General features: G+C 38.1%; 1 protein-coding gene across 2 annotated transcripts; it reads right to left on the bottom strand.

Annotated features, from left to right (window-relative positions):
* Nucleotides 1–249: 249 nt before the first annotated feature.
* Nucleotides 250–12,096, bottom strand: btc (betacellulin, epidermal growth factor family member). 2 transcript variants are annotated; one of them, XM_086151944.1, is made up of 5 exons: nt 10,125–12,096; nt 9,346–9,453; nt 4,740–4,857; nt 4,461–4,607; nt 250–2,416 (listed from the first exon to the last, which is right to left on the bottom strand). In XM_086151944.1, the coding sequence occupies exons 1-5, from the start codon at nt 10,162–10,164 to the stop codon at nt 2,251–2,253; spliced, it is 579 nt and encodes a 192-aa protein (XP_086008070.1). In that variant the 5' UTR covers nt 10,165–12,096; the 3' UTR covers nt 250–2,250. The 2 variants fall into 2 exon arrangements, with proteins under 2 accessions (XP_086008070.1, XP_086008071.1); XM_086151945.1 differs by having other exon boundaries at nt 4,740–4,848.
* Between the last annotated feature and the right edge of the window lie 162 nt (nt 12,097–12,258).

The following is a 12,258-nucleotide window of genomic DNA, read 5'->3' as shown; positions in this document are numbered from 1 at the left end:
TAACCGCCTGCTGCCTTCCTATACCAACCGGCCTTGATAATGACTCCATGCCCTGCAGTAAATTATCAGGATTATAATATTTATCTTTCATTGAATTCTGTATAAATCCGTTGCCATAATTTGTAATACAATCCTCACCTTGCTAATGATGAGATTTTCTAGCTATTTTTACTTTTTGGGCTGAAAGTCGCCAAAGCTCATCTTCCTAATTAACAAAGACCTATGAAGCTGGATTAAAAAAATACAGAATTGAATATGTTGTTTATTCAAAAAAAAAAAAAAAGCAGTTAGTGTAGTTCAAACCATCAACTAGAAAAAAGTAAATAAACTCTGGTAGAATCCAATAACGCGTTAAGCTGTAACATAACGTGTTATTGGACTGTACGGGTGATTTGCTCTATAAAATATTAAAATCATCTCTTTATGTAATCAACACACTTTCAACAACACCGCAAATTTCAGTCTCCAATACAGTCTGTAAAATAACTCTTCTGAGAGATTCAGATCCATTTGAATCTTAATATTCTGATCTTTGATGGGAAGGATTCATTTCAGGGAGCTCTTTTAATATACTCCAAGAAATATGACCATTTTTTTTTTTAGGATTCGGCTAATCGCTGCTTTAACAGAGCAGAATTTAATCCGAAAGATTGAAATAAAACCAGACGACAAGTGAGCCCTGTGTACTTTTTCTTTCTGAAAACGGATCCTTGTTCACGAACGACGTTCGATTCAATGTGACACAAAAGGACAAATAACGAACGTGATTAAATAGCTTAATAAATAGATAAGAATGTTTATAAGACATACATTTGATAAAACATATGACGCAAAAAGCTTTGTCCGTGTTCCATCCGGCTGGAATACATTTCAATAATTTACATATACATTTTCTCTACAGCCTATTCTGACACAAAAACTTGCAGGTGACATTTTGATGGTAATGCTAGAAGACAAATATTTCCCACAAATGTCAAAGAAAGATGGCGTATTGTCGCTGTCCTCAACATCCGGCTGCTGACTGTGACACAGCAACCCGACAGGATGATGCTATTAAATTACACCGGCCCTGTGAACGTCAGCTAAAATCAAAAGTGATATTTCCCCATCCACAGAGGCGGCATTGAGGAAGACTTCTTGGAAAACATCACGTAACATTAAAATCCGCCCGATGACAGTCTAATAAACCTCTTTGAACTTACAGGGAATTCATAAAATAATATATGCAGTGACAGCATGTGGACGTTTCAGATTTAAAATGAATTAAACTTAAATAGACGATTTTAATCCCTGAATCTCATCATTCTATATTTAGATACTACTTTAATACAGATGCACATTAAATGCCAGTGAGGGGCTGGTTGGGAAACGGCCTCATACAGTGGAGCGTTTTCACCATCAAACACAGGACGGGCTGTTCTGCCTCTTAAACTCAGAGGCTGCCCGACTCCAAATATACAGTTCAAAAAATCCTCCAGTACAAGTTCTCCTTGTCCTCCTCTAACCCAGAAGTCCAAAACCCTCAAAAATCCTGCATGTTGAAGGGACCTCTTGCATTGCTAATGTTGATAAGTAACAATCTTGTGTGAGTCATTTGGAGCAGCGCCGTGGATTATAAATAAATGAGAATAGGCTGATTTATCTGTAAAGCAAAACTGTGTCATGGTGAAAAAAAAAAAAGTCTCCCCAATGCAGTGATGGAAGGGGGGAGTAGACACACACACAAAAAAGGGGCATTCAACATGTTGAAGCTGGTAATGGGCATTTTCAATGCGTTAGAAGAAAATAAAATAGAAGGTATCCTCAAACACTTCCTTCCTGCTCATTCTGCATGATCTTGGTGCCTCCTCTGCTCTCCCTGGTAACTCGATCTGCAGCCGTCGTCGTCCGCCAGCTGGTCACGCAAGCTTTTTAGCGCCTTGCGGTCGGCAACTCGACAGCTATAAGAGCCTATCGCTCCTCTATAGTGGAAAAAAAACGCACCAACACCAACGATCGGTTGAACACCGATCTCATATATATATATATGATATTCCCCTTCGTGCCGCGGCTTGTTTGACATTTTAGGCCGTGCTCCTCTTGGAAGCAGACTCCTTGGTTGGTCCTGTTTGATGTTACATAGCCGGACTTTCTATGGAGATGTCCGATCCTTGAGCGGGCTGCATTCCCGGCCACCAAAGTGGGAGCTCTCTAAAACAGCAGCGGCTGTCACACGGAGGACAATCTCCTAAACAATTCCCAAACTGGTAGTTACACACACGGGTCTCTCGCAGCGCCGCTGCTGTGCGGTTGCTCCGATGAATCCGTCCTTACGGTTGTGTTTGTTAAACTGGTGTCCATCATGCTGAGCTTCTCCGTCCCGTTCCCTGCGTCTTCCCTCCTCCTTCCCCTCCGCCGACACGGCCTGTACCTACGGCTGGCGGAGAAAAAAAAATCTGTTATCCATTTGACACAAAGTGCATGTTATTATTTAAATCAGCGATTGCTCTTTACATTTTCTAAGAATAGATCGTTCGAGAGATGGATGAGAAGATTGCCGCCGCTTTTCGGACGTCTGTTTAATTTGAGACTAGAACCGGTAGATTTGTCAGGAATAGAGACAAGGCGCATCTTACAACCTCGATAAATTGACATTTAAAACCGTCAGTTTTCTGCGTTAGCGGTGCATTTGTTGGATTATCAGCTGTTACACAAATCGTATCACACCTATAACGGTTTGAGTGGGTTTACGTTGGATGTCCTCCAGTCAGTTTAATAGAGCCAACCGCAACGCTGGAAAAGCGTACACAGCCTCTCGCACTAAAATAAAAAGTCACTGTTCTAATAACATGACTTTCACATTCTCTACTGACAACAGGGATCTTTTACAACTGCTGCAAAAGAAGCCTGGAAAGAATGTAACTACCAAGATCAACAATGTTCTGAAGTCACCTACGGTTTTGGATAATGATTTTCTGAATTTTTCTGAATTCCGTCAAAAACAAAGGAGCGGGCCCATATGTCGAGGTGATCCCGCGGGAAATAATTATTGTTGAAACCCCAAGGTTGTTCACAACACGGTGGTTTTATCCAACAAGGATCAGGCTTTGCTGCAGTTCGCATAATTAACCTGAACAGATTGCCCAGATGGATGTTTTCTACACAAATGATTGGTTATTATGTGGAATAAATTGAGGTATATATAAGTATCTTATAATACTTATACCACGGTTTCTGTTTTAAACATAGGAATGTAGGAGGTTCAATACTGAATGTTATTTGAGTTGAAGTTCATTCTATTAGACTGTTGTTGCTCTTCTACTCAGAATAGTTTTATTTTTAAAACTAAAGTAAAGTTCTGTAATCTGAAATTGTCTTTCAGATACCACTTGTACATCAGCCAAAATACATTTCCTTATTAACATTAACCAATGTAACACAAACTACATAAAGTATTCATTCATTCAATCAAATTTAACCACAATGGGGTTATTTTGTTGGTGCCAAATTATCATGTTGCAGAAAATGGGTATTTTATACAAGGTTACATTTTCAGAGACAGCATTATGATTTTAACCATCCCAAGATCTCAAATGTTTGATTAGAACAGACCAAAACATTTTTCAACATTTCATGATAGTGATCCTTAAATGGAAATTACCCAGATTTTAGCATTGTTTAAGTGAAGATATTGCATGTCTAATCCAAAAAAGTAGGGAACAACCCCTCAGGGAGTCTGAAACGTTGTCAAATTGCAGTGTAATGTAGTTTTAAGAATATTATGATCCTTTTCCAAAGAAGTCCAGCCCAATCTTCAATCGCCCTGAAAATCCTAAATCCAAGACTCAAACCCTAATTCTGACCAAACCTCATTTAACCTTCATCAAAAAGACAGCGACACCAGCCCAACTTCATCTTATTAGATTTTGCTGAATGGGTTCATTGGCAAGAAGAGCAATCTTCCTCCAACTTTCAATCCTTTTATTACTTTTAGCAAAAATGGCTTGGATTCCACACATAAACTTAAGATAGCAGAAAAAAAAAGAAGGGAAAAAATAAGCATCATAGGGCAGAGGACACCTTTCCGATTCAGCCCTGCTCTGTAAAATAAAGACCTGCTGTTCATAAAATTACAGCATCTGGTGCAACAGATTTTATTAGATTTGGCAGAAGTTGCTAATGGTCAATGCCGCAATTGCCTAATCTTGGAAGAATGGAAAAAAAAAAAAGACCTGATCAAAAGCTGCAGAACCCTGCTAAGATTTTTCATTTGCTTGAAAGCTCTAACTCCACCTTCATTGCCAAATACGACCACATCGGGTTTATAAAACAGCGTCGGCGTCAAATGTGAAGATGGCAGCATGCTGGCTGCGTCTGCTTTATTTCGAAGGGCGTCTAAAGGGCGTAAAACGTTTCATTCGCCGTTTTTAGAAAAAACACTATTTCAGACTTTATTTGTAGTCCAAATCAAATAGACTCACTGGGAACAGATGAAGAGGAGGAGAATGAGAAGAACGAGGAGCACGAGGCCGGTAATCCCGCAGGCGATGATGATGTGCTGTCTCTCTCCGATTCGTGGGTCCAGGTCCACATACTCACACCTGGACCCAATGAAACCATAGTAACACCTGAGACAAAGACAAAGAGGTAAAGATGTTACGCCTCAGGCAGCAAACATAATCCAAAATGATTTGGATCTGATTCTGAAGCTTGTTTACGTTCCTCGGTTAGCGCCGAGTGTCTCGGCGGAGGATTCTCACCTGCAAGACGGCGTCTTGTGCTCTTTAATATACCGACAATCCCCGTGGACGCAGTAGTGCTGGAGGTCTTCTGGGCATTTTGAGAAATGTCCGTTCCACTGCCCTGTGTCTACTGTGTCTGCGAGGAAACAACACAAAAAAAAAGCTTTGCGTTTCACTTTTTAAAATCTTGTTTTCCCACATTCTTCAGATTTGGACTATTTAAACACAAACGCTGCCAAAGTGCAAGAGTTGGGAGGAGTTAGAGCACATTGTAATCAACACTGCACCGTCTAAAAAGCATTGAAACTGTCCTTTTTATTTACTCTTGTTCAATATCAATATACTGTATATTTATGTCAATAGAGGACTGATGAAACACCAATACAGTGTTTTGTGATATAACGCAATAGACAGACGCAGCACCAAGGCACCTAGGCAGGCTTCATCCAGGGATGATAAAATCCATAAAACCAAGTCTAAGGCTTACAACATATGTCGCCCTAAAAATAGATTGAATCCGTTGATACACCAGCTTTTCCTTGGTTAAACAAGTTCGGGTTGGCGTGTTCGTAGGAAGGGGGGTTATCGAGTACAGGTTAAGCTTTGCAGCTGCAGCAGCCTTCAAGCAAACCAATATACTAACCATTTGACGTTTATAACATCTGCTTGACAGTACCTCAACTATAAGCTATGAAAAATGAAACTTGTATGTGCACACATAATAAGGAAGATTTTTCCTCATGCATACATATATATATGTGTATACATGCATATATATGCATAAATATCTATTTATATATGTATTTTCATGCCCCAACTCTGTTGTCTATTTTACGCTTGTTGCTTTAAGCCCATTCGCATCTTGCTTATTTCTGTTTATTTGTTTTATTTTGGTCATTGCTGATGTCACTCTGTTTATGTTGTCGCTTTAGTTTTGGTTGTCTATTTTTCATCCTTACTGTCTTTTTTTTCTTCCATTTTTATCCTTGATGTTGTTGTTGTTTAATTTATTTGCAATTTTCTTTTATTTTGTTTTTATTATTAGCTATTTTCTAATTGTCTCTTTATTTATGTTTATATTCACGTTTATTGACAATATAACAGAAGATTTTCTCCTATGGGGATCAACATAGTTTATCTCATATAACTATAGTTATGTTAAGGATATTGATGAATCATAAACACTGTCCAGATGGTAAATAAATTTATGCTCGCTACTCTAATTAAGTCGGCATATTGCAGTTCTCAGTTGTCAAATGTGCTGATAACATGCAGAAAAAAAAGCGGCCTACATGTGGAAGGCAGGATGAATCCCAAATGCGCTGTCACACTGTCAGCAGCGTGCAGATGTGGATCAGACAGTTTAAATGGTAAACAGACTTAATTCATGTAGTAATTTTCCAGTCTACTGGCCACTAAAGTATTTTCATATCGCACACACACACACACACAGTTGGCAAAGGGAGGTGTGCGAGGCTCCAACTTGCACGTACACACACACACAGACACACACACACACATATACCCACACTGTAAACAATCAATGTCTTGCCAACCACACTATTGTTGTTCCATAAACCTCAATATAAAAAACTGCTGAGCAACTAAACTAAACAACTCCCCCAATAAAGCAAATGAATAAACACCTCAAAAAGCACCAGAAAAGAAATATTCACACTGATCAGAGATTATAAAAGCAGGGAATTAAAGAATATTTGCAATTTTTGCAAAATAATTTTTGCAATTTTTGCAATATTTGCAAATATAGAAGCAAGTCTTGCTTCTGGATACAGAGCGGCGTGTCTTCGATGACGGTGTTTTGGCATCGAGCAACGGCTGTCTACAATTAGATGCATTGAATTAAATAACATAAAAATAACACAAATATCATAAAATTCAACGTAATGCTCTGTTTTTGGATTTGACAATTCATGGAGCCTGGGAAAATCTGCATGTGTCATGCATGAATATACTGTCCAAAGTTGCAATGAATGCAGGAATTAAATACTCCATCTACCCGTATCTTGTCAAGTTGACACTTATTTCCTCTACATCATTTTGGCAGATACGACATTCTTATTTCCTTGAGAGAACAGTGATAGGTATCAGTCTCGTTATCAAACTCACAGCAAATACACTCCTCAAAATCTAGGTTAATTTCTTCAACGCTTTCATCCTTCATCCAACTCCTTCTGGCATGTCCGTGTATATAAATAGCTTGAAATATGATCCGGTGAGGAAGCCAAATAAATGTGTGCCAGAGAAACTTTGGTGGCATCAAGGCTTCATTATAGCGTCAGATGACTCTACAAAATTAAACACACGACGTTGGATTATGGTCGCATTCTGTCTGCTGTAGTTAAATACCATTTTTCACCTTTTTTGTCCGTCTGGAAGACAAACACACAGTAAAAGTCGCCGTGAAGCAGTCAGCCATAGGTCACAATGGTGAACTTCTGACCGGCTACAAAACAAGCAGCGGCTATCTTTACCGCCTATTCTCATGACATTACCTTCAAAGATGAGGTTGTAAACTAATACTGCTGTTCAGGTGACTTCAATGAGAACGCTGTGGCTGAAACTAGATGACGGGACTGATGCCTGAACCGCTGAGAGGGAAAATAATATCTTATTACAAGGGTTTAAAGAAACATTTTGGTCCTGTTTATTTTATTTTCGCTGTTAAGGCGAGAAGCGCATTGTTTTCTTTATTTCCAACAAACATGTAGATGGTACCTTCTAATCTCACATCAACTTTGAGGAAACAGCCAGTTTTGCCTTTGTCCTTGAATAACAACGCACCAGGGCTCCAGCAACTGATCCAAATAATAGATATTTTCTTTTTTTTTTTTTTCTGTTTTCATTGTTTGGTACAGCAGAGCAAGATCCGCCATGTTCTAACGTCCCTCGGCTACATGAATCACATCACTATCTCAAAGACTTTAAGATAACACATAATAAATGTTTGGTGGCTAGATCTATATTGAATTCAAACTATGAAAGAGTTATTATTTCTTGACTGACAAAAAATTCCAGCCTGAGTCACTGAAGTGAAATGTGGGTCAGAATTTAAACCATGGATTTTTTTTTTTTTTTTTGAGACCAAAAAAACATTTCTTTGCTAATAATGTCTTTTCGCTGTTGTTCACAGAAAAGGGAAAACTTTCCTCCCAGTTAATCATAATACGTGATGAGACAACAATTTAGAAGCCATATGTGATTAAATTCTCACATAAAAGTGTGACATTTAAACATTGCACCTCCGTGGCAAACAAACTCCGATCGCCTTTGCGGTAAAGTGGACACGTAATGGATTGAAAAGAGAGAAAAACAAAACATTGACAACAAGAATTTGAGATTTTCTTCAGGCTTTCAGTTGGGTATATTTGCCAAATGCTGAGCAATTTCTTTGAAACATTTGTTTAAACAGTTGTTCAATACAATACATCATTACATCTACCAGCTCACTAAATACTGGACTGTCTCTCAAAACTAGAATATTGTGATAAAGTTCTTTATCTTCTGTGATGCAATTAAAAAAACAAAAAATACTTTTTCACCATATTCTAATATTTTGATATAGGATTTTTGAATTTTCTCAAGATGTAAGCCATAATTAGTAATATTAAAATAATAAAAGGCTTGCAATATTTCAGTTGATTTGTAATGACTCCAGAATGTATGACGTTTTTCTTTTTGTAATAGCATTACAGAAGATAAAGAACTTTATGCCTGTAGACATAGATACTACTTTTCAGATATTTACAACTTGCCCTTTTGATTAAGAGTAAATCATGTCTGTAAAACAATGACGGCACTGAAATGAACCACATTTCTTGGATTCAATGGGTTGAGAGACTCCAGAAATAACATTGTAAGCGTTGTTTAATCTCCTGTGACAAAGTGTGTCACAAGAACTTCAAAACATGTAACACAACTCCACCACTTTGTTAACGCTGAAACCAATTTTGTCAAATCACGTTTGAAACAGCTCGAGCCAGATATGTTGTAAATTTTTGCCTGAAATAATGATTGCGATGGCGATTACAAAATAGCCATTTGAAATCTGGAAATAGAAATAATGAACGTGATCTCACCGCAAACCATCATGCATCTTTTCTTATGAACAATTTCTAGCTGAATTCTGCCTCCCGAGTAACATTTGGCAGGACATTATAGCTAACGCTGTTTTTCATCTAAATAGTTCATCATTAACCATTATGATGTTCAATCAAAGTTCATGGAAAATTCTTGTGTATTTCAATGAGTGTTTATTAAATATTGTGGGTTTTATCGTACAACGTCGAACTGTCTAGGTATTAGTACGTTGTATTATTATTAAACCCGATTTAACATTTGACGGTCGATAAATCAAAAGTTTTCTCAATTTTAATTTCAATGTTTTGTATGCCATTCTGTTTTCAAGGACGTCGTGTTGTCGATACTAATTTAAGCCTCCGAACCGCTTTAATTACTCTACACAGCCTGGGATATGGCCTCCTTTTATATTTATTACCCTGATGTGTTTACATGATTGTCTCCACATCTGTTCTCCAGCTGATCGTCCACCTCACCACTTGAAAGCGGCCGTTTATGATACCGCCGACATGTTGTCCCTATCTACCTGTGCAGTTGTCTCCGTTGCCATGGTGAGGACAGTGGGACAGGGTTCGATTGGCCGGCCTGCCGGTCGCATTCCAGTCAGCCCGGGAGTATTTGCATAAGGCCAGAACTGCGGTGGAAAACACAAACGAAAACCAATCACACACACACACACACACACACACACACACACACACACGTTAGCAATAAAGGTGAGAGAACGCCAACATGTGCACTCCGGATAATCTCGGACTAAATTCCAGCTGCAGGAACTGCCGTGCAGTTGTTGCGTTGTTCCTGCGGCGTAGTTATCATACGAGGTAATCTTTCTAGGTTATGGACTTGACAGAACTATTCTCACACCCACTTCTGACCCTTTGACACACACACACTTTCACTCTTCCATATTGTTTTGTCTGATCTCCATCCAAGCACTTGGATTACATAAAACACGAGAGGTCGATTCCTCTAATTCACTCCACTTTTATTGAATGGACTGTTGTTTATTGCTGCCGCACTCATTTAATCATTTACCCACACTGATGTACAAGTAAAGCCAGACAGGGAAACATTCTCTGCCTGCATGACTTTTCACACATGTAGACGTTTTAAACATGTTTTAAATTCTGAAATGATACCCAATAAATACACAAAAAATGCATTTTGATCCAACTTTTTATCTGCAATAGATCAGGGAGTTATTTAAAGATAAGACACAAATATTTGTCTATTTTAAGGTTTGCAAATGCACAGGCTGATCACAGATTCATATCAAACGCATAAAATAACAATGTGTCTTACCTGCTATTATTCCAAGACAGATCCTGTATACTTTGGCCATATCCTCACTTGATAAACGTGCTCATCTGCAGCATCAGATTTAGTCAGAGCAGAACATTTGGTCACATTCACGGAGGAGGTGTGAAGGTTCCACGGCAAAGAGTCTTTCTGTGGATGTTCATTGATCGAAGTAAAGTTCATAGTCGGTCTGAGAAGCTGTCAAACAGTCTCAAACGGCTCCACGGACTCAGACTGGACGGCACTCTGGTGTGTCAGAATAGAAAGAGGGAGGTGCTGAAACCCAACTCTCCGCTCTCCGCCCACACCTTTAAAAGGAGACTCTATTTAAGCAGCTCAGGTTGTTTCCCAGTCAAGGAACAAACGCACCTTTATTTCCCCGTGGCCTATTTTGTCTAAGAATGAGACGGCAGGTGTTGAATGAATTGTTAAACTAGTATGTGCTCATGAACTGGAATAATATTGAGGTGAATGAGAGGAAAAAAAAAACACAAAACAAAACAGCAATACACAGAAGCAGCACACCAAGGCATTGAGGTTACCAGCTTTTTTTTTTTTTTTTGTCTTTAAGCATTTTTAAGTGGTTTGGAAAATTCATGGGTGGGCTACAGAGACGACGCTTCATTGTGTGCGTTCTTTCCTGTTTCAAAACCCTCAGGGAATTATTTGGCTCAGTATTACAGATATTTATGCACACACACGCATTTATAGATATATCAATTCTCCCCTGCACAGAGGAAATATTGTTTCCTTTAAATCACTTTGTGCTATTTGCCAAAATGTGTCAATTGGATTTTCTTTTCTTTTTTTTAATGTAGAATGATGTGAATATGCTTTACTTTGAATTGCTTTTTTTTTTTTTCTTGCTAATGTGTTTTCATGAATTCTACAGCCCGAGCTGTGGAATTTGTGAACGTTTTCCCTTTAGGAATTAAACTTTTAAATCAACTTCAAGAGCGTGAGTCCACTTTGTAATGCAGATTCTTTTCAATCCTCTGCTTTGGGAGAGAGGAAAGCTGATGTTCTGTGTTTTGACCAATAGATGGCATTATTTCCCTGAACAGTTCTTTTCCCACAGCAGAACTTTGTGCAGATTGTGTGCCAACCTGGATTGAGTCAGCTAAAATCCTTAGCAGTTTTCACTTATTCACATAATTGGAGTTTTCAAGTTCTAATTTATTTCATATTCATGATGTTCAATTGATGAGCCGTTCAAAAAAACAAAAAACAACAGGAAAATAACCACGAAAGGTTTTTGAAAAAATTTAAAACGTTCATGTGGTACCAAATACTGCAGAACAGAGGCAACTAACTAAAATTTATAAAACACACAAGGAGCATAGAATTTTAAATTTTTTTTTTCATATTTAAACCCAGAATATTGACTTTTCAATATAGGTCAATGAATCTTGAGGAATCATACAAATTTTAATGTGTTACAAAATGAGATACAGCAGGACCTTGACTGTGAGGAAATTTGCTTGGTAACCAAATATTTGAAAATTAAAATTCATTTTTTTACTACAGTCAACAACAAATGTTTAAATAACACCAAGTTAGAAATAATGGTTTTTTGAGCACACATTCTGCCAGTTACTTTTTAGAATTCTGTCTTTTACTTTGTCTCATATTTGCATAGATAATATCGTCCTTACGTTTCAGTTGACGCCATGAGGAAATGATTTTGTTCCAGTTTATAGGAAAGGAAAGGAAAGGAAAGGCGGAGGAAGCATCTGATCCTCACCCTGGAATGAATTTGAGGTTGTTAGGAAAGTAGGGAAACTTTCTGAGACTCGTCCAAGAAGGGAGAGGAAACAGAAGTGATGCAGAGGAACGTCTCATGACACGCCAGACTTCTGTTTGCACTCTTTGTGCTGAAACAGTGAATACATCTCAACTTGTCAAACTGCAAACACAACCTATCGTATTTATTCCAGTTCTCAAGGTATGATTAGAGATAGTTTCACTCTTTATTTAGCAAAGTCTAATTACCTTCTTAACACATTTTCTGTTATTGTTTTGTCAGATAAATGGAGTTCAATGATGGAGGTTGTGTTAACATGCATAACATGCAGAAAAAAAAACCCTTTTGGAAGAATTATTATTGTACCTTTACTTTATATGAACAGTCAAGGAC

The sequence above is a fragment of the Fistularia commersonii genome, chromosome 9 (genome assembly GCF_037954325.1).
Source record: "Fistularia commersonii isolate RoL2024-O1a breed Wild chromosome 9, RoL_Fcom_v1.0, whole genome shotgun sequence".
Lineage (NCBI taxonomy): Eukaryota > Metazoa > Chordata > Actinopteri > Syngnathiformes > Fistulariidae > Fistularia > Fistularia commersonii.
The sequence above is the reverse complement of the archived record's forward strand: the minus strand, read 5'-3'. Positions and strand labels throughout refer to the sequence as shown.

What these genes read in the sequence shown, in the direction of transcription:
- btc (XM_086151944.1), bottom strand. Translation starts at nt 10,164, where the DNA reads ATGGCCAAAGTATACAGGATCTGTCTTGGAATAATAGCAG. An exon ending in CAACGGAGACAACTGCACAG is followed by an intron (nt 4,858 to 9,345) that starts GTAGATAGGGAC and finishes GTTTCCTCGCAG; the next exon opens with ACACAGTAGACACAGGGCAG. An exon ending in CTCCTCTTCATCTGTTCCCA is followed by an intron (nt 2,417 to 4,460) that starts GTGAGTCTATTT and finishes TTTCTCCGCCAG; the next exon opens with CCGTAGGTACAGGCCGTGTC.